Source organism: Dermacentor variabilis, chromosome 2 (assembly GCF_050947875.1).
Source record: "Dermacentor variabilis isolate Ectoservices chromosome 2, ASM5094787v1, whole genome shotgun sequence".
Taxonomy (NCBI): Eukaryota; Metazoa; Arthropoda; class Arachnida; order Ixodida; family Ixodidae; genus Dermacentor; species Dermacentor variabilis.
The window spans coordinates 239,841,891-239,864,092 of NC_134569.1; the positions used below are offsets into that span (position 1 = coordinate 239,841,891).

Consider the following 22,202-nt stretch of genomic DNA (forward strand, 5'->3'; position numbering starts at 1 on the left):
TGCTATGTCTGCCTTTGTTGTTGTCTGAACTGCTCTGTTTGATTGAAACGCACTGTGATGTTGCTTAAATAAGTTATTGTCTGATTCGACTGGTACTTGTTCTTCTTCGAATCCCGCCTCTGCTTCAAAGTTGTCGCTGGGAAAGATGTCTTCTTGATGCTTGTGACCGATGAAGCTTTGATGCTTTTCAGGATTGATGTCCATAATGGCTGCCTTGTGCTCTGGGAAGTGACACGATATGTACTCTGAATCCATTTCGAAGACTAAGTCTAGACAGCTGCCGTGTTGGGTTGTAGCCTTGTCTCTTGGCGCCACTAACTTTAGCGCTAGCGAGTCTCACACATAAGGTCGAGGCGGCCGAACCAGATTAGGTGGTTTCGCTGGGTAGACGTAGCCATTGCTCCTTCAGAAATTTGGAACCTTGGGTTCCTGTAACGATTGGAGACACGTAGTGCATACACCAAATGCAGTAACGTCTCTGTCAGGGAAATGTTCCCTCAGAAGTTCGTAGCTCTGTTGTGGGGCATTAGCCAAGTCGTTGGTAAACCATAGGCGATCACATACAGAGCATGTAGTACCAAACGCGTTATGAACAAAATGCTTGTTAAAGTAGTTGGTGGCTGCAGCAAACTGGGGTCTCGGAGACAGCGTAGCTGTGTGACAGGGGCGCTTTGGAACGGGTGCCTCTCTTTCCGATGATGTACTTGGTTGTCGTTCTCGTGCAATCATTGTTGTCGCATGCGTTCTGCTTCTGTAGTATTCGTTCCGGGAGAGTTGTTGAGTCGCTTTAGACACTTTCTCTCGTTGATCTTCCATCTTCTGGTGTTGGGAGAATCTGGGAGCTGGCATTCCCCACTTGAAGTGCCTTGTTGTTGTTGCTGCTGTTGCTGGAGCTTGTTCCGAAGGCGTTGTCGCTTGCGTTCTGCCTCTTTAGCCTTAGCCACAGGAGACCGGTTGAGTCGTTTCACTCGCATCCGTTCATTGGCTTTCACCTTTGTGTTAGGAGACTCTGGAAGACGCTGTTCCTTTCCACTAGAATGTTGTCGCTCAACCTGTCGCGACTTACGTTTTCGTTCGGTTGCACTAGCGCGCTTGGGAGACATCGCACCGACTGTGCTAGCGAGGAGCGTCTGCCGACGCCGTTTTAGAGCGCGAGAGTGGCGCCATGTACTGGGCGCATGCGCAGTACGCGCTTCACTCCAATGTCGTCACGAGCGCCCCCTAGCGGAGTGTGACATGTTCTACGAACGGACGCCGCCGTGGCCGCGAGCATGAGCAATTAAAGGCTTTCGCTTTAATACGGGCACTTTGCTTATCTAAATTGCGATAGGCGAAATCGTATCTATGACTGCCTCTGTTGCTGTTGTCTGAACTGTTCTGCGAACGGACGCCGCCATGGCCGCGAGCATGGGATGCAATCACAGCCATATGGCTGCAAGGTTTGTCGCTGATGTGCGCGCTCTCCTACGCACCCGTGTGCTCTCTGCCACGCGCCCATTTGCACAGCGCTACTGGCATTGGCGGCGGCTGAGCGCGGCCGCGCGTGCTGTTTCTTGAAAGTGATCTGCGATTAATATAGCGTCTAGGTGAGGCTCTAGAGCCCAGCCCGAGACCGTGTTTCCATGACCGGGCCTGGTTCGGGCCCGAGCGTACATGACCGAGGCGAGCCCAGCTGCGGCCCGGCCTTGTGGTCACAAGCCCAGGCGGGCCCCGGGCCCGTGTTACTAAACTCGTGGCCGGTCCTGGCCCGGGCGTTCATTAATAAGATTAGCCAAGGCCCACGTGAGCATGACGAGGCCCGGCCTATAAATGAAAAAGACAATCGTTTTTTTTACTTACCCAATGTACCCTGTGTGCGTCTCACCTTCTCGGCGTTTAATCAGCTGAAGTGTATAAGCAATAAAAGACCTCAATCTTCATTTCTCCCATGGAAACGTCAATGACCTGGCCTTTTGCCTCTGCTGTTATTTTTCGGCTGTACGCAACTTGGCCGAAGTAGGGTAGAAAGATGGGCGAATTGGAAAGGATGCACACTTAGTAATCAGCGCAAAAAGAACGGAAGACACAAAGTCAGAACGACACAGGACGTGTCTTATAGTTGCTGCGCTCGCAAGTAGTTGGTTTAGTCGTGTTTTATTGTTTCTTTTTGCAAGCGTATTGTTAAATAAATTTCAGTTAGACAGAGCTCGTCCTATGACATTCAAACTTTGTGTCTTCCGTTGTTGTTCACGCTTATTATCAAGTAAGCACCTTGATCGCGCGATTTGACTTGATCAGGTCATTTAACATGCCCATATATATGTATATGTATATACAGAAAGGTGAATTCACGAGCATACAGCATAAAATAAACGCGTAAGTAGAGACATTCCTTTCCTTAGCGCTAAAATAGTATAGTAGTATCGAGAGTTGTAACAGTGCAATCGCAAACGCCGTAACAGGGAAGTTGTCTGAAAAGCGGTTATTTGTATAATTTGTGTTTCCTTACGCGAAAACAATGTTCGTTCTCATGGAAAATAAAAAATAACATTTCAACTGCTTCTGGTTGCTACTTTCATTGCTAAGGTTTACTAAGAGCGAATTCTTTTGATGTCTCACTTCAGCTTGGCACAAATGCGTAAACACCGGTGTACTTAGATTTAGGGGCACGGTAACGAACCACAGGCGGTCTAAATTTCCGTGGTCCCCCACTACGGTGTGCCTCATAATCAGACAGTGGTTTCGGCACGTCAAATCCCATAATAATTTTTAATTTTCTTCAGCTTGGCACAGAATATCCTGGACCGTGCAATGCATAAGGTTCGCGTGAACCCGAATGCACAACTTAGGCCCTTTAGTGAGTGGATCCGAATCCGGCACAGGCCCGTAGCTTCAAGCCCGAGCCCAGCCCAGCCCCGCGGCTCCAAGCCCGAGCCCGGCACAGGCCCTCCAAAAAACGCTTCGGACGGCGCGCCCCGGGGCCGAGCCGGGCCCGGGTTTTTGGTTCGGCCAGGGCCCGTGCAATGCTCTAAGGTCAAACCGAGGGTCGACAGCTTCACGTGCGCTGCGTTCTCGCCGCTTAGTTCACGTTGAAGTGAGCGACTGCGCAGAGGCGCATTCGCTCGCTGCCACTCGTCGTAACGCCAGCGTTTTGACGGCGAGTTTCCGCGGTCATCGATTGAGATGTGTTTATGGTTGTGGGTGCGTGGCACCATGCGTGATAATTAGGTTAGTAAGCGAGTGTTTGCGAGTTTATACGGCCTATAAAACTACTCTCCTTACTTCGTATAGCTGTCTACAAATTGGCTATCGCAATCGATGCTTCAACATTTTGGGCGAATCTGCGATATTTTTTATGGGAGCACGACGAACCAGAAGAGAGCAGGAGTGATAATATAGGGCGACCACATTCGGCGATGTTTTCCCTTTCCTGAGGTTTCACATGAAAACTGCGGGAAGCATCGGTGGCTACGGCCGACAGCGTTCCTGCCACTCTCGTACCGCTGCTCCCAGTGGTGAGACAGTGCGCTTGGCACTATGCCAAGAATGTTTTTCATGTACATCAATAGGTCCGGCGTTAAATAGGACAAAAATTAAAATAAGTCTACTCAAGAGCAACTGTTCAAGCACACCGCCCGGAAAGAAAACATGGTTCGTGGGAAGACCAACAAATTAAAAGTAAGGCTAGATGTGTCCAGAAACGGACAGCAATGTCATTATCACATTGTCGAACGTCGCATGCATGATGGGAATAGTGACCCAGCTATTTCTTTAACATTCTTCCTCCCAGCCTACCCCAAGTCGCCAACGTTATTTGTAAATAATACTTTGATATCGTCAGATTTTGCGCTTCTTGGTAGAGAATCTTGAATTTAGAACAGCGCAGGGTGGAAGGTGGGACAGAAGGGGACGGTAAACAGTGCTAACTTCTAACAAGCTCTGTATTCCGAAAGGACATACCTACACCGAAAAAACAACTTTAAACAAAGTTAAATACTGCAGTGTTCAACCATTGAAAGTTAGCAGTTTGGTATACAAGGATGGTTCACAAGCAGTGCAACGTGTTGACTGGAGAATTCCACGAAGGGAAAGTAAGATTAGTCACTTGGTAGCGTAATGCGTTATTATGACACCAATGGCGCTGCAAGTAAGAAGTTGCACTATCTGGGTGTCAATAGCAGGAGTCTGATGACAAAACCCACATCAATTTCGTTTTTTGGTGCTTTTTAAATGTTACCTTGGTCGGCTATATCTACGTATCCTTTGGAATAAAGATTGTGCTTCCCCTTCTATGGCTGTTCCGCATTGTGCGGCTCCAAGGAAAAAAAAAATATTCGTGCGGAAAAAAATGACATTTCTAAAGGACTTCTACGTAATCGCAGCGCTTCAGTGAGGCGCAATGGCAGTGTACTTACCATTGCAAAATCTGCGTTCGTTCATGCTCACCTGGTAGTTATGGTGCTGATTCTGCGGCTTGAAATTGTGACGGGGCTCCATTTCCTTGCAGGAGCTGGCTGGTGCCCCGGCGCTGTGGCACGCAACTTCGTGGGCGAGCGACAGCAGCAGCAAAGTGGCCGATAGCGGTGGTCTTCGCCTCATGCACGTCAGCAGGTGTGGTGGCGCTTCAGTAATGACAGTTAAGCCGCTGCTGTAAAACAGATCAATCTGTAAAACAAAGAGCTATTGAAAGCAAAGAGAAATATTGAACTACTAATATTTAAAACAGTGAATCGGCCAGTAGTTTATATTTCCGCAAAACTTATTTATTGTTTGACAGGGCGGGGCGCTTTCGAGGCTTGACAATGCACATTGAGATCTTGGCCAGTCTGTGTCATTTGATACTGCATGCCGCCCACCAAATGTTACGTGGCGCGACAACAACAATTCCACCGTGGGAGTGAGTGCACAAGTTTATGAAAGAAGCCTTTTGTTATCCTTCTGTCACCTATGTCTTCGCGGCTGACGCCATCCGTGTGCGATCGGGGTCGTCTGTCCGGTGTATTATAAAGGTTAGAGGCAGTGCCCCGTTTAAAATCCCCGGTGGCACACAGGCATGCCGTGCACAGGTGGAGCGCACTTACATGCGAAGCGCACGCTGCACAAGACAAAGGGAGAAACGAACACAGTGATGAATATGCGCACACATTGACAGTATGCTGCGCATGCGCGATCAGCCCCATTTCTTGTGCCTATATATTTGTACTTCCGTTCAATAAATCAATCAGTTGCGAGTAAGCTCCTTGTTCTGTTGTGCTTTCGTGTACTGTCTATCGCTGCGTTTATGAAGTTTTCAAGATGCGAATCAATGGACTAGCCTGATTGACCATGATTGTTACTATAAAGTATCTAGTTAGTCCATACATAAAAACCTTGGAAACCTGTGCAGATTCTGTCACCTCGCAGCAGCGCCATCAGCGTAAATTGCAACGTAAACAAGAACTGGCGAGACCACATGTTACGTGCTATTGCATGGTTCCACGACGTCCAATCATTCCGTAACTGGTTCGCAAACATAGCGCGGCTCCAGACATGCATTGTTGAGCCTAAGTTTTGTTTACAAAAGCAGGAAAACGTGGAAGTCCAAGAGTACACCTAAGCCGTTTCAGTATTTTTTGAGTTTGTATTTAATATGATAGCACTTGGCAAGTTGAGGCTACCACAATGCCGAACTTAAGAGCATTGGATTTTATTCCTGGCATTGAGAAGGTAAACATACTTACCTAGGCTGGGGCTGCTCAGAGCTGTAGATGTAGATGTAGAGCATAGATGTTAATGGCACATACCCACACTGCGCGATTTACCAAGAACCAGGTAGTTCAGTATAACAATAGTAAAAAGAAATATAAAATACTCTAAAAAAATTCTGAATAGGTGTAAATATTCTGAAGGGTGCTATCTTCTTTTTCTTCTGTCGTAAGGGATCATTTGATTGGTTGGTCACAAATGATGTGACTCAACCCACTACAGGGGATAGGTCATGAAGCGGGTGGTAGCAGAGCAAAAAATTGTAAATTTTGTGCATAAAAGGAAGATTTAATAGAGGGATAATAATTGTGTACAGTACTGAGCAATTATAAAGTTAATTATTAGAATTACTTTACACCGCATTTTCTAAAGTTAATAAAGAAAACAGCTATCAAGATCGTTAATTATTTATGACGAGAAAGAAAAACATAACGAAAATTAGCATGACCATCGCATTGTTTGCGTGTAAAATAAGTATTGCACGACATACGTTACTGTTGCAGCAGCGAGATGTCGGAGCCCCTGAGAATCCCACTTCTCATATCAGGTTGTCATGGCGTGATACGTGTGATCACACAGGGATATGGTTGAGAACAGAATCCATCACCGCAACCTAACACCAAACATCTTTATTCTTTGTCAGTTACGAGTGGCACCAGCACTCAGGTGCCTGTTACAGTAGGTAACAAGGATAGCTTTACAGGAGGCGTAAGTCCCAGCCCAAGCTGGCGAAAGGGCCCTTCTAGAAGTCGTTGGCTTTGAATTCTAAGCCTATGGTAATTAAAAAAAAATAACAAAACCGCAGCAGCAACCAAGTCGCCTCGATGGTGACGGGTTAAATTAAACGCAGGCATCACCACACACACGCAACACACGCAACGAAGCACACTAACACTGGGAAACAACAATACACAATCTGGCAGTGGAACTGCCGGGGCTACAGGAGGAAGCGGGGTAATCTCCAGCAATTCATACGCAGCCGCGCGACGAAACCGGACGTGATCCTTTTACAGGAGACAAACCATCCGGTTAAACTAGCTGGCTACAAAGCCATAGACGCAACCGCGACGGAGAACATGCAAATGAGGAAACGGGCTACACCCCGCGTGGCGGGTGGCGCTGGGCCGGGGGCGATGGTGCCGCGCCGGCCGTCTCCCCCGCCACGCCCGTTGCAGGTCGCCGCCGTGCTCGTTCGACGTAGTCACTGTGGCGCAGCGAGAACTTGCCTGCGTAAATATACCTCACGTGTTCGTTGAATTAATTCCTAAGAGCGGCCGAGGACTCTTCGTCCTTAACGTGTATAGTAAACCCACGCTGCAGCACAGATTCGGGGACCTACTGCGGGGCGCGCGCGCGGCTTCCGGCGGCGAGCCTCTACTTGTTGCGGGCGACTTTAACGCGCCCCACGGAGCATGGGGCTACACCCGAGAAACACCCAAGGGCAAACACCTTTGGGAAGACTCGCAAGAGCAAAGGCTTGCACTGATCACGAATCCCGCCGATCCTACAAGCAGAGGGAACAGCGTGAGTGGCGATACGTTACCAGACCTTGCGTTTGTTTCAAATGTAACAACAGCGCACTGGCAAAATACGCAGGAAGATTTGGGGAGCGACCATGCGCTAATCGAGATCACGATAGGCACGCGCCCGAGCAGTCGTGGTACTAACGCTGAGGGCAAAGGTCGTAAGCTCAAACTCGTGAAGTGGGACACGTTCCGCAAGAAGCGAAAAGAAGCGGGGCGAGGCGATAAGCCGATTACGGACATAGACGAGTGGACCGAGACGCTCAGAAGGGACGTAAGCGCAGCAACGAGCGACGTTCCGCCCGAGGCGAACCTCGAAATAATTGACAGCAGGCTCCTACACATGTGGGAAGCAAAGCGAGCCCTCCTAAAGAGATGGAAATGCCAAAGACATAATAAGGAGTTGCGCAAACGCATAGCACAGTTAGACAGAGGCATCGAAGAACACGAACTTCAGATATGCAGGGCACAATGGGAAGACACGTGCAACGGGCTCGAGAGGCAGATGACCGGGGCGAGCGCTTGGCGCCTTTTTACACAACTATTAGATCCGGAGGAGACTCGGGCCGCTCAAGGCCACAAGACTCGTAGACTCGTACGAGATTATAAAGGCGATAATTACTCGACGCAATACGTGACCGTTACTTTAAGAAAGCCGAAATCATCCAGCACGACGAGTACGACGGCGTCACAAACGATAAACTGGACGCGGAATTTAGCGAATCGGAAATTCGGTTAGTCTTGTTCGAACTCAACACTCGATCGGTCCTGGCCCGGACCGGGTTACCAACAAGACTCTCCGAAACCTAGACGACGAGTCAATCTCCCGACTCGCGGCCTACGTCAATGAGTGCTGGCGAGAGGGTTCCCTTCCCGAAGCGTGGAAACGGGCCCGCGTTATGGTGATTCCTAAACCTGGCAAGCAAGTTACACTCGATAATCTGAGACCGATTTCGCTTACGTCTTGCGTCGGCAAAGTCATGGAACACGCAGTTCTCACCCGCGTGACCGACTTTCTCGAAGATCATGACGCGTTCCTGCACACCATGCTAGGATTCCGCCGCAACCTGTCTGCACAGGACGTATTGCTTCAGCTTAAACACCAGATCGTAGACGACACTACGAGCTCCACTAAGGTAATTCTAGGCTTAGATATTAAAAAGGCCTTTGACAATGTTAAGCACGAAGCGATCTTAAAAACAATTAAAAGATTAGGACTACGCCAAGGAATGTATAATTACGTTGGAGATTTCCTCACGGGCAGGCACGCATGCGTCGTCGTCGGCGACGAGGAATCACCGGAATTTGAGACGGGTCCGTGCGGCACGCCGCAAGGATCCGTCATATCACCATTACTCTTTAATTTAGTTTTACTTGGTCTACCCGAGAAATTAACAGAAATAGAAGGATTACATCACAGTCTCTACGCGGATGACATCACCCTCTGGGTTCACGGAGGAGGATGTGACGGTCACGTCGAGCGAACGCTACGGGCAGCAGTAGATGCGGTTCAGAATTACTTGCGTGGAACGGGCCTCGAATGCTCGGCTACCAAGTCCGAACTCTTACTCTACAAACCCACAAGGAGAGGTCGTAAAACCCTGCGCGAAGAGGAACGGGAATATTCCAAAATACGCATTACATTGGCAGATGGTACTCCCGTACCGCACGTAGAGAAAATTAGAATCCTAGGGTTACACCTGCAGGCAAACGGCCATAACGGAGAGACGGTGCGAATACTTCATCGTTCGGTAGATGACACGATCCGACTCTTGCGTCGCATCACGAATAGACGCAATGGTATACGTGAAGGGTGCTCGATCCGTCTCGTGCAGGCGTACGCGATAAGCCGCATAACGTATGTTGCCCCCTACCTGAGGTGGATCGGGTCCGAAAAAAACAAAGTCGAATGCATGATTCGAAAGGCTTTCAAGAGGGCGGTCGGCGTTCCGCTCAACGCGAGCACCGACTAGTTTCTAGAGCTCGGAGTTCACAACTCCCTCAACGAGTTAATCGAGGCGCACGACATTGCGCAATACGAACGATTATCGAGGTCAAAGGCAGGTCGATGCATCCTCGAGTCGCTCAGCATCGCGTACCACACTCAGCATGGAGAAAAGACGACGGTTCCCGCCTGTGTTCGCGAACGCCTGATCATCCCGCCGCTTCCCAAGAACATGCACCCGACGCATCACGCCGGGAGACGCAACAAACGAGCAAGCGACCTTCAGAAGAAGTTTGGTAACAGCAACGAGGCGGTGTACGTAGACGCGGCGCGATATGGAGGAGGGAGAAGAGCGCACGCGATAACGGTTGTAGACCGCTCGGGTAGGTGCCTCGCGAGCGCCACGGTGACCACGGGACACACGGAGGCGGCCGAAGAAGCTGCGATAGCCCTAGCACTCGTCGCGGTGCCGAACGCTGCGATCGTGATCAGCGACTCGCAGGCGGCAATCCGCGGCTTCGCGCGCGGTCGCGACTCGCGGGAAGCGGCCCGCATACTCCAAATTTCTGACGACGGCGACTCGTCATCGCCCTCGCAACCCCAAAATTCTACGGTCTTCCTCCTCTGGACCCCGGCGCACACCGATGTTCCGCTCGCGCGAAACGAGGCGGCCCACGCCGCGGCGCGAGGTCTCACACGCCCCGCCGCCTATTATGTGGCCGCCTCCGCCCCCGAGAGCGGGGCATCGGATCTGCCGGATCTGGACACTACAACAGAAACACAGCAACAAGAAACACACTGGGCGTGGGGCGATCGCCTAACCACGTTCAGAGACCTCACCAAACACTACAGACTCGAAAGACGCACATCGCTGCCACCGCACGATAAATTGAAGAGGAACGAGGCTGTAACTTTACGATTGCTCCAGACAGACACCTATCCTAGCCCCGCTATCTTACACCACTGCTATCCGCGTTTGTATCCAACAGACGCGTGTAAAACATGCGGACACAGAGCAACGCTGCGACACATGCTCTGGGAGTGTGCCGGCAACAACGGTAATCAAAGCAGCTCTGCTGGCGAGGCGTCCATAATCGCGGCTGTTGCCAGAGTAGGAGACGGCTCGAGCTCCGTTCTTCCCGACGCCGCCCCGGATGCGGGAGCCGCCGGGGACCTTCTCCGTAGGCGTCGCCGCCGCTGGGAGGCGGCTATCAGAAGTTCAGAGCTGGCAGACCAGCTCTGGGCCGTCCGGCAAGCCGAAGATGCCGCTCGAGTCCAAGAACTTCGAGCCGTCACCTGAGGCCACCACATCAAGAACTGCCGGACTATTCTTTACTAAAGTTTCTTCTTCTTCTTCTTCTGATTTACGGTTTGTAGCAATCCACATCGCCAGTGGCCAGGGGCCAAGGAAGAAAAAGAGGAATGCGAAGATGGCTTAAGAATGACTTTACTCCCACGCTCTACTGTTCAAGTAAAACTCTTGCTTAGGCTGGTTGGTTCATGCTTGAATAGATTAAGACCTAAGAAGGACACAAACGACAGGCGCCGGTCCTGTCGTTTGTGTCCTTCTTCAGTCCTGGTCTTTTGCATCTTGCCTTTACTCATTCTACTATTGAAATTAAGTAATGTTTTTACTCTAAATATACTGGAAACTGCCTGCTTCTTGGCCAATCCCTCGTAGTGGGTATGCGCCAATGCTTGGAAGACAAAGCAAGGCAAGAATGCATCTATAAACTGATGGATTCATTATGTTTATGTAGAAACATTACATTGGCGCCGTCGAGATCTAGAAACTGCAAAGGAAGATCAAGTTCGACATCATGCGCCGTGAGGGGCGACCCGTCATCATGGGCTTCCAACCAGATGGCGAGAGATACGTCGGGCTGCCACACGACACTACAACCCCGAGTTTTCTGGAGACGGTTTTCCATATAGCCGGAGTCTGTGTAGATGACCTCGCCACTGAAGGTAGTGTGACTATCAGCATGAATCTTCATGATTTAGCTTCTTGGTTAGGAGCAGCTCTGCTGACACGTTAAATGCGGGCGCGAGCAAATTTCAGTGACTCTAACACAGAATGTGTCATTAGCGCGCTGCAAGAAATGCAGATTACATATATAGCACTGCAGCAGCCGCTCTTGGGACTTATTTCAGCTGCGAATACGAGAGGAAAGCGTGAATACCTTCTTATCAAACCAGACTTGTTTGATGGCACTTCATCAGGCGTAGCTTTTTGCTTGGATTACTACGAATATGCCTATAACAAAAACAAATAGATAACCGATGAAGACCGCGTACATAATATGGTGCCTTTTCTCTGGGGGAACGTACGGTAGCGGTTCGACTTCATCGCATGCACATAGTTCTTGAAATGAATGGAAGAAACGTTTCTCGAGTGCTTTTGAGATGAGCTCTGTAGGGCTCTGGAATAGTGCTATGGTCTACAGGCAAGGAGGCACTAATATGAAAGGGTACGTTTTCGAAATGTGGCTTCCGACTGCCCACCCGACATTGGCGGATTCTTCTCTCATCGATTTTGTTATGCAGAGTGTTCAGAATTAAGCTTTATGATTTTCTTAAAATTAGGCACTGGGAGGCACGTGAAGACCATCTATGCAAATAAGTTATGTGGCCAGGGGAGCACAAAATGAAAGGATAATTATCGCTGTCAGCAGCTCAATTAACTAAAATTGAATTACTAACCTACTTTTTTACGGCAGTAACTGGTGAGTTTGTGTTGAAAAGTTAGAGGCAGTCATGTTTCTACACAATATCAGTTGGAGGAATTCTTCTAGCGTGTCTGTGCTCTGAGATATACGATTGCAAATTTTAATTGTCGTTCGCATGATTACGCGTGCAAGGGAGTTTGGATCGGCACAAAGTTCTTCCCTGATGTGACGCGGCCCTTGCGTGCAGCGTTTAGTCTGACAACGGAGCGGAGGGAATGGCAAAGATTATAACTGTCCCCCTAACTCTCCCGGCATGGCAGCTGTGAGGCCGAGATAATGCGCGAGCGGAGAAGCCGGAGGGCAGTGCGCGTGCGCAACGGTGACTAGACGAGCGGGCATCGTCCTCGCCTGGGCTATACGCAAATAAAGTGACTGCTCATTTCCACGTAGTGTAAGTTTTGTTGAAATCAGGAGCAACAACTGCACGACACACTGCTCTGTCATAACTTGATTTCGCCAGTCGAAGGGGGAAGAGGAACAGTTATCATCTTTGCCTGCGCCCTGTTGTCAGACTAAACGCCGCACGCACAGCACCGTCACATCAGAGAGGAGCTTTGCGCCTATCCTCACTCTCTTGTATGCGCAATCATGCAAACGAGAACTAAAAACTGGAGTCTGATATATCAGAGGAAAGACAAGCTAGAGAATTCTTCCTACTGATACCGTGCAGAAACACGACTGCCGCTATTCTTTCAGTACAAACATACCCACTTAATGCACTCAACAAAAAGTTAATTATTCAATTTTAGTTAATTGGGCTGCTCCTAGCAATAATTGTCATCTCATTTTGTGTACACCTGGCCACATAATTTATTTTACAGGTGGTCTTGGTGTGTCTACCAGTGCCTAACTTCAACAAAACCATAAAGCTTAATTTTAAACACATGGTACATGGTATAAATAGACATTACCAGACAGATTCAAGTGAGGTCGCTTAATACTATGAACGAATTGCTACTAGCACTGAGCTATACTGCATTTCCGGAATACCGTGCGCTTGATAGAGAGATGTCGGTCACTAGAGTCGAATACCGCGAAAAGAACACAGCCACATAATTAGGGGCAGCAAAGACTAGCACTGATTGTAACCGACACTGCAGCACCATGTTATATGTACAAGATCAGTACTTGGATTAAGAGCAATGCACTGTTGAGGAAGCAGTATTTCTCACGAAGACAGACATTTAGAGTGTCCAGATGTTAGTGAATGGCTGAACTTTGTTAGCTTTAATTGATGCTGGTGCTTCTGTAAGTTTATTCAGCGAGAGCCTAGTCGACGCTGACAATATTGTGCGTGGGAAGGCCATCCGTGTCTGCGGCTGTTATGTCTCGTGCCGAGAATATAATAGATAGACGTCAGCTTATCGGGAGCTTGAAGGCGAAATATTACAGGCTGAAGCATTGGTGGTGCCAAAAGTCAATTTTGATTTAATCTTATACAGGCCTGATATGAAACGCATGAAAGTTAATATCCTCTGGAATGATTTGGTCACCATAAGAAGAGCACGTCATCGACTTCATAGCACCCAAAATAGCGATCGTAAACTGTCTTCCGCAGAAGATGTAAGCTTGAAATTTTCAGAGCTTTTGTGCATTGACTCGTATCCTGAAGCCACACCAGCCATTGAGGTACCCTTCCCCTAACGCGACAGCACTGTAGTCAAGGGAAAGTCATATAGTTTCAGTCATGAAAAAGTATGGTTGAAGCAAGAGCTTCAAGTAATGCGGGAGGCGGTAATCATCAGGCCTTTTACTTGGTCTTTTGCCTCGCCTATTACGATTGTTCCGAAAGAAGATGGGTCATTTTGTCGAATGGCTTTCCCGCATGATCTGTGGAAGGGATATTGACAGGTACAATCAAAAGAGGATACTAAAAAATTTACAGCATTTGTTACCCCTTTCGACATATACGAGTACAATAGACTGCCATTTGGATGGAAAAGCTCCAGATCATGGTTTCAAAAGATGATGAACTATGTGCTGAAGAACTTCGCCGGAAAATTCTGCAATGTGTATGTGGACGACACAATTGAATACTTGAAAACAAGGGAAGATCATGAAGAGTACCTGGGAGCAGTCCTCGAAGGACTGCTCCCAGGTACTCTTCATGAAAGGTGAATTCTTCTGTAGGAAAGTGGTATTCCTTGGAAGAGCATTTGACGGAAGAACCAATTGCACTAAAGAGGAGATCGCTCCGCGCGTTAAGAATATGGCAAAACCACATGACATTCATTCTTTAAGAATGTTCTTTGAGCTCGCAGGACACCCACGCATTTATAAAGAATATACGAGACAAACTATGTCTCACTGCACACACAGAAAGGCATACCGTTCGAATGGTCCGAATAATGTGAGAACAGTTATCTGGAACTGGTACAAGCAATTTCATCAGATACTGTGCTCATACTCTCAGACTTTGAGTTGCCCTTTGAACTTTAAACAAACCCAGCTTCTCACTACGACGCTGGTGCTATTCTTTATGAAAGAGACAAAAGGGAGAAACCTGGCAGGGAACTCAGGGCCATCGGATACTGTTCTTATACATTCACGAAACAACAAAATCTACACAACAACGGAGAAGGAAGCACTAGCGGTCGTCATGGCCTTAAGATACTTTAGAAGCTATCTGGAAGGCAAACGCTTCGTGATCTTCACTGATAACCAGGCATCAACAGTTTTCTTGGAACTCACGTTGCCAAAGGGCAGAATAGCTTCACGAGTGAGAAAGATTCAACAATTCACCTTTGACATATCGCATAGACCAGGCCAGAGGCATCAGGACAATGACGCCTCAACCAGACTCCACGTGCCGCAAGGAATTTCGAAATATTGATGCAACTCTGAGAGGGCACGCAAGAGATGGGGACGTGCAAGGGTAAGCCTATGTTCCTGAAACAAAAAATGCTGACGGTCATCAAGTTATATCACAGCAAGCCAAAGTATAGAGGACATGACTGATTGATTGATTGATTGAGTAACTTTTATTTTAGAGTCCTGCAGAACGCGTATTAGCACGTCGCGGGCCGCCCCCACGTCGGGACCGACAGGCCTAGCCTGCCAGCCGCATCGTGGGCCTGCTGGTCAGCCCAACGTTGCTCAGCCAGGAGTGGGAGAGGACATGATGGATTTTGGAATTTCTATCACAAGCTAACCAAGGTGTTTATGTGGAAAACGGCAAAAGGAGATGTTGCCAATTATGTCAAGACATGTCACGAGTGTCAAATGGTAAAATCAAAATACAAGCCTCGCGGCAACAGAATGGTACTGCCATAATACTCAACGATCCCGTTCGAAGTTAGAAGCTGAAGAAAAAATCTGAAGGCGTTAGACGTACTCAATCTTTTGCAGTCGCTGTGCATGAGTGCAAGCGTTTCGTTTCCGCCAAAGCTGGAAGAGAAGATGCGAACTGCGTCATATCTCTTCTCGAGCGGGACACCTTCAAGAGCACCAAAGTAATTGTTGCCGACGATGGACCAGCGCTCAGGCGTGAAAAGTGGCGCAAGGGGGGCAGTGAGGAAAACATCACGCTTCGCTACCCAGCACCTTACCACCCTGAGGCTCATTCTTTCGCAGAACGCATGATTCGGGACTTCAAAACGTTTATCAACTTCCATCCCGACTTTAAGGGGGTTTGGAAGAGCACCTTGAAGGCACCAGTGTCGCACCACAACAGGTCCTACACCGCAGGCATTGGCTGCAGCCTGCGCTTTGCCGCGTTCAGTACTATTCCTATGTTGCCAGCTGATTGAGAGCCGGGCTTAGTCGACATGATTAACCCTAAGGAACCTTCCAGGAGCCAGATGCAGTGACAGAAATACTGGATGACTATGAAGATGCACTTTGATCGTCGCCAGAAAACAAAGATGTCAGAGGATCCATGACGCTAGTGAGAAAAGGATATTATTTATTTATTTGGCGCATACTGCAGTGCAATAAGCGCTATAGCAGGAGTGGGTTCCCAGAGAAAAATTTTACACCGAAAAATACGATACAGCGATGAGAGAAATGTGCTAGGACCTTTATTCTTGAATGATAGATCTTGATTAATCTTGAAATAACTTCGGGGTGAGCATGAGCGAATAGACCCATGTAAGGAATTCCAGTCTTCTGTGAAATGAGGTAAAAAGCTGAATCTAAACATATTAGTGCGTGCAACTTAGGCCATCAAGTTCAAGTTGTGATATCGTCTTGTCGATGATTCCGGCGCTAGGATAGTATAGTTGTTTTTTGCAAGTCTAACGGAGGAATTGACGATGCTGTGTAAGAAATCTAATGATGCTATGCGGCGGCATGAATAGAGTGAAGGCAAATTCAAAGAACGAAGTGCAGAAGAGGGTGAAAAGTCACGACCATAATGGTGATATTTATTTATTTACAATACTGCCGGTCTCTACTGAGACCATAGCAGGTGAACAGTATATATTTATTTATTTATTTATTCAAATACCCTAAAGGCCCTCTTGGACAGGGTATTACATGGGGGGGGGGGGGGACACACGAAACACACTAATAAGAATATGCGAGAAAAAAAATAGTAAGAATAAACAATTCAGCAAACATAGTAAGAACACCACAAAATACTCATACACCAATATTTGAAGTGGATTAAAGTTCGAAATAAAGATAAGAATGAAGTGTGAAAATTGAAACACCGGGGGTTCAAGGATAACACAAAAAGAGAAAAAAGTGCAATACGATGTCAAACAAGATGCAAAGGTATTAAATTAGCCCTGAAAAAGAAATAGCTAACACCAAAGACGCACAGAGACGTCAAATTCTGATAGGAGTGCACAGAATTTGATGAAATTGATCGGTGTTAACTTCAGTGGCAATATCAGATGGTAGGTTATTCCAGTCAGCTATGGTTTTGGGGATGAATGATTGTGCGTAATGGGCCGAGTGACAAGCTGGGCGTTTGACTTTGCAGGGGTGATCGCGGCGAGGAAAAATGACAGGGGGTGACTGAAAGAAGTCGTCGCGCAAACGATCATGATGATAAAGTTTGTGAAAGAGAGAGAGGCGGGCGTGTTTCCTTCGTAGTGATAGCGGAGGCAGTTCGGCCCGAATTTTTAAATATGTAACACTGGAATACGGAGAAAAATCTAAAAAAATGAAGCGAGCAGCACGGCTTTGCAGGAATTCAATGTTACGTATAATGTAGTCTTGGCTCGGGTCCCAGATGGCACATGCATATTCAATTTTAGGCCTGATTAACGTGGTGTACGCGAGTTTCTTTAGGTGTGAAGGCGCTTGCTTTAGTCTGTGTTTCATTATTCCGAAAGTACGGTTAGCAGATGCAAGAGTAACGTTGATGTGATGATGCCATGTTAGATCCGACTGCAAGTTGATTCCTAAGTATTTGTACGTGGTAGTAAGTTCGACAACATTGTTACCTATAAAGTATGAAGTTGGAATACGGGAAGAGGAGGGCGTAAATGACATGCGGTTAGCTTTAGTATGATTTAGGATCATTTGCCAGTCTGAACACCATCTGTTTATTGCGTTGAGGTTTGATTGCAATGCTTGATGGTCAGTCAGTAGAAATGGTACGGTAAAGTACGCAATCATCGGCGAACAATCTTACTCTGGACGACATGCAGTTAGGCAAGTCATTAATATAAATTAGAAAAAGCAAAGGGCCAAGCACGCTCCCTTGTGGAACGCCGGACGTGACAGGAATAAAAGGGGAGTTGGTTAATATTTGTGAATTGAGTTCGAAATGACAAGAAATCTTTTATCCATGCAATGACTTGTGCGTCAATGTTAAAATGCTTAAGTTTCAGTAGTAGCCTGTGGTGAGGAACGCGGTCAAATGCTTTGGAAAAATCTAAGAATATCGCGTCGACTTGGTTGCCAGCGTCAATACATGAAAGCAAGTCATTAGTAAACCCTGCAAGTTGCCCATCGCATGAATATCCCTTGCGAAAGCCGTGCTGGTATTTGAAGATTATGTTATGTTCTTCTAAGTATTTTATGATTTGAGAGTGTATGATATGTTCGAGTAGTTTGCAAACGGTGCTAGTTATATAAATAGGCCGGTAGTTAAGCGGTAATGAGCGATCGCCAGATTTAAAAATTGGTATGACCTTGGCTGTACGTCAGTCATTAGGAATTTGGCCGGATGACAATGACTGTGAAAAAAGAGCGCACAAGATTCTCGAAATGCTTTGCGATGTATTTTTAAGCAACTTGTTGTTGAACCCAACGTGGTCAGATGCAGATGATACCTTACGATTATTAAGTAGTGATATGATACCGAACTCGGTAATATTTATCTGCGGCATGATGATATCGGAAAGTGTACCTATGTTTGGGCATGAAGTGACGTCCTTGCGGGTGAACACAGACGAGAATGCATTGTTTAATATTTGTGCATACTTTGACTCGGGAACAGTGGCGCCTGTGGGATCGGTAAGCACAACATCGGGGTGATTGCTTGGATTTATTACTTGCCAAAATTTACGAGGATTGTTTGTCAGCATAGATGACAGGTCGTGGTTGAAAAAGTGACGACGACTAGATTTAAGTAACTCTTGGTATTCTTTGTCGCACTATTTGTATTTAAGCCACGATGGTGCAAGACTGGATTTCTGGGCTTGCCTGTACAATCGCTTTTTTTGTTGTTGTTTAGACGCAGAAGTTGCTTGTTGAACCATGGCCTAGAGCTCTTACTCCTAATTGTTATGGACGGTATATATTTGTTAACGACGTCAGTAAGCATATATTTGAACGCGACCCAGTTTTCTTCAACTGTACGGGACAAGAAGTCATTAAGAAACTGGTCTGCAAAAAGAGATAATTGTGCATTCATTCCATCAAAGTTAGCTCTGCTATAGCATCAAATTTTTTTTTCAATGATCTTCCTACTGTTATGCCGACAAACAATGTTCCCAGTAATGACATCATGATCGGGGAGCCCATCTAGGTGACTAATGTTGGCGCAAATGTCAGGGATATTAGTAAGGATTAGGTCACGAATACTGGAGCATGTGGCAGTGCGCCGTGTGGGTTGCATGATAAGTTGGGATAATGAAAAATCTAGACATGACTGAAGAAATGCATTCGATTCTCTTTCACTCTCCGTGACAGATATAGTTGCCCAATTGATGCGTGGATAATTAAAATCCCCAAATATTAATAACCCACAATGAGGAAATCGTTTACACACTTCACTCAAGATGCGATAGAACTCTTCAACAAAAGCACTGCCCATATCAGGGGGGCGATAAAAAGCACCAATAAGTATGTCAGTACTGCTACCGTTTAACAACACCCATACACATTCAAGAAACGTAGAAATTATGATGGGTACACATGATAATTCTTTTTTTATTGCCAACAGAACACCACCGCCTCACCGATTTGACCTGTCGCAGGGAAATATGTTAAACGTCGCCTCGGTAACAAAAATGCTGTCGTCGGGAACACTGTCCGTAAGCCACGTTTCCGTGAACGCGATTAAGGATGCAGAGCATGAATCGATAAGCGAGGAAATGGGAACAGCTTTAGAGAGGATACTTCTGGTATTTGTATAGAGGAAAGTTAATGCGGTATTATGGCAAGGCTCATAAACTGACGGCAAAGAAGGGTTGATTACTTGAGCTGAGGCAGGAGAATGATTGTGTCATTCGTCAGCACTTCCGTGGGCGCCGTCCTCTACCTCTGGCGCATCATTTCCAGATGTTTGTAAACGGACTGCGCAGTTGGCATCCGTGTCCCAGACGTAAGCGCCATCATTTAGAATCAGCTTGGTGAAAGCAAGGCGGGGACGATCACCCTCCTTTTTTATTGACTTCGAGAACTTCCAAAGCTTTCGGCGCTTATCGCGCACGGCAACATAGTAGTCCCGTGCTATCCTGAAATCTGTTTCCTTCAGCTTGCTGCCATTGCTGAGCAGAGTCTCGATTTCTTTTTCATTTGTAGAATTTAGCTATTATTGGCCGATTTTTCTCGGCTAAGAACCGACCCAGGCGGTGGGCCCTGGCAATAGACTGTACTGAAACCCCCAGTTTATTTTTACAAAATTCTCGAACTATAGCCTCGGTACTGTCCCACGTTTCTGAATGGTCGGTGTCTGCAATGCCAAAAAATATATATGTGCGAATACGAAGACCACTGATAACGTTAAGTATCAATACATGTGTAACGTCAGTTTTGCACTTTAAACATAAACAACTTTCACTACAAAATGTATACACCGAACAGAAGTACATAGTAATTAAAATGGTAACTGAGGTATTCTATGCTGTATACCCGAATACGTACACAGGGCACAAGTACATGGTGGTTTGCATGATCAATAATAGCACTAGTAATTTTAACCTGCTAAACAATTTTTTCAATTTTTAATTTAATCTGAGACAGTGACTCTGTGTTAGTGGTGAGAGGCGATAACACATTCCATTCTTGGATCGGAACCGAAAAAAGGAATATTTAAACACATTATTATGACATTTATATTCTACTAAGGTGTTTGTGTGTTTGTGCCTGGTAGGTCGTGTTTGTGAATAAGAAATGTAATTTGAAATGTCAATTTTGAAATAATTATGCAGAAGTTGATAAAGAAATTTCAAACGTGCCTGTTTCGCTCGTGCTACGAGCATAAGGAGCCCAGAAATTGCTAGAAGGTTAGAGGGAGAGTCTTCACGTCTAAATTTGTTATGGATAAATCGAATGGCCTTCCTTTGTATTCTTTCTATTTTCTTTATGCTAGTCTGGGTATGAGGAAACCATACAGTGTTTCCGTATTCGAGCATCGGCCTAAGAAACGTTTTGTATGCTAGGAGTTTTGTTGAAGAGGGTGCGAGTTGAAGTGATCTGAGAAGGAAAAATGACTTTTGCATAGCAGATGAAGTAATGTGGTGAATATGTGCGTCCCACCTTAGGTCTGACGTTATTCTTAATCCTAGATATTTATATTTTTGTACTTTAGTCAAAACGGTACCATTTATGGTGTAGCAAAAGTCTGAAGATTCTTTTTTCCTCGTTATAATCATACATGCAGATTTTTTTACATTGATTATCATCTGCCTGTCTGAGCACCATTCTGTAATACTACTAAGGGATTTGTTAAGGGAGTAGTGATCTTGAACATTTTTAATTTTTCTATATGTGATACAGTCATCCGCGAATAACTTTTACAGTATATGTTAGTGGTTATATCATTAATATACACGAGAAATAACAAGGGCCCAAGCACGGAGCCCTGGGGCACTCCTGGCGTAACTGGTACTACATCTGATGTTGTATGTTCAAAAATAACAAACTGACACCTATTAAACAAAAACCCAGGAACCCAAGCAACAATTTCTCCGTCTCCGATAGTGCTTTTTAGTTTATTTATTAGTTTGGTGTGACAAACACAATCAAATGCTTTAGAAAAATCAAGTAGGCTTATGTCCGTTTGGTCGTGATTGTCAATACCCAGCGCGAGATCGTGTATGACTTCTGTTAATTGAGTTATGGTCGATAAACCCCTGCGAAAACCATGCTGGTTAGGGGACAGGATGCCTTTGTTTAAAAAAAATAGTTAAATGTTTTAGAATTATATGTTCGAGTAGTTTGCAGGCCGTGCTCGTTAACGATATTGGTCTGAAATTTGATTCAACGGATTTATCCCCCGACTTGTAGTTCGGAATAATTTTAGCTATCTTCCAATCTTTGGGTAGTTTTGATGTTGAGAGGGATTTATGTAAAATAAGGCCGAGGTATCTGCTGCACCTCTGTGCGTACCTTTGAAGAAATTGGTTGGGTATATTGTCCGGACCACATGCTTTTTAAGTGTCTAGGGCAAGAAGAAGGTTAAGAACACCAGCGTCTGTGATAACGAGTGGGTCGATAGTGGAAACAGTCCGTGGAACTAAGTCCGGCCTGACGCCATTATTGTTTGTGAAGACCGAACGAAAGAATTGGTTATATGTGTTGGCTTTATTCGCCTTTTCCCTTGACGAGAGCTGTGTTGTGAGTGTGTTAAATCTTGCAGTATATATATATATATATATATATATATATATATATATATATATATATATATATATATATATATATATATATATATATATATCTTGCAGTTTTTTCTGAATTGCTTCTAGCCTGTTAATCTCTCACTGCTTATAAAGGTTCCAAACGACAGATATGCGTAATCACCAACAGGACGGATTAACGATTTATATAACAGTAGGCGAGTATCTTTTGGAGAGTTGGATAGTGTACGACGTAGGTAACCTAATTTTTAGTGCTCTGCTACAAATGTAATCAATATGATTATACCATGACATGCTA

At 46.1% G+C, this 22,202-nt stretch overlaps 1 protein-coding gene across 1 annotated transcript in view; it reads right to left on the minus strand.

Moving 5' to 3' along the window:
* The window catches only part of LOC142571232 (uncharacterized), a 301,441-nt gene that overhangs the window by 64,471 nt on the left and 214,768 nt on the right, over positions 1–22,202 (minus strand). Inside the window, exon 4 of the mRNA XM_075679494.1 lies at positions 4,426–4,627. Within this exon, the coding sequence (XP_075535609.1) occupies positions 4,426–4,627 (202 nt within the window). The remainder of the gene's footprint in view (positions 1–4,425; positions 4,628–22,202) is intronic.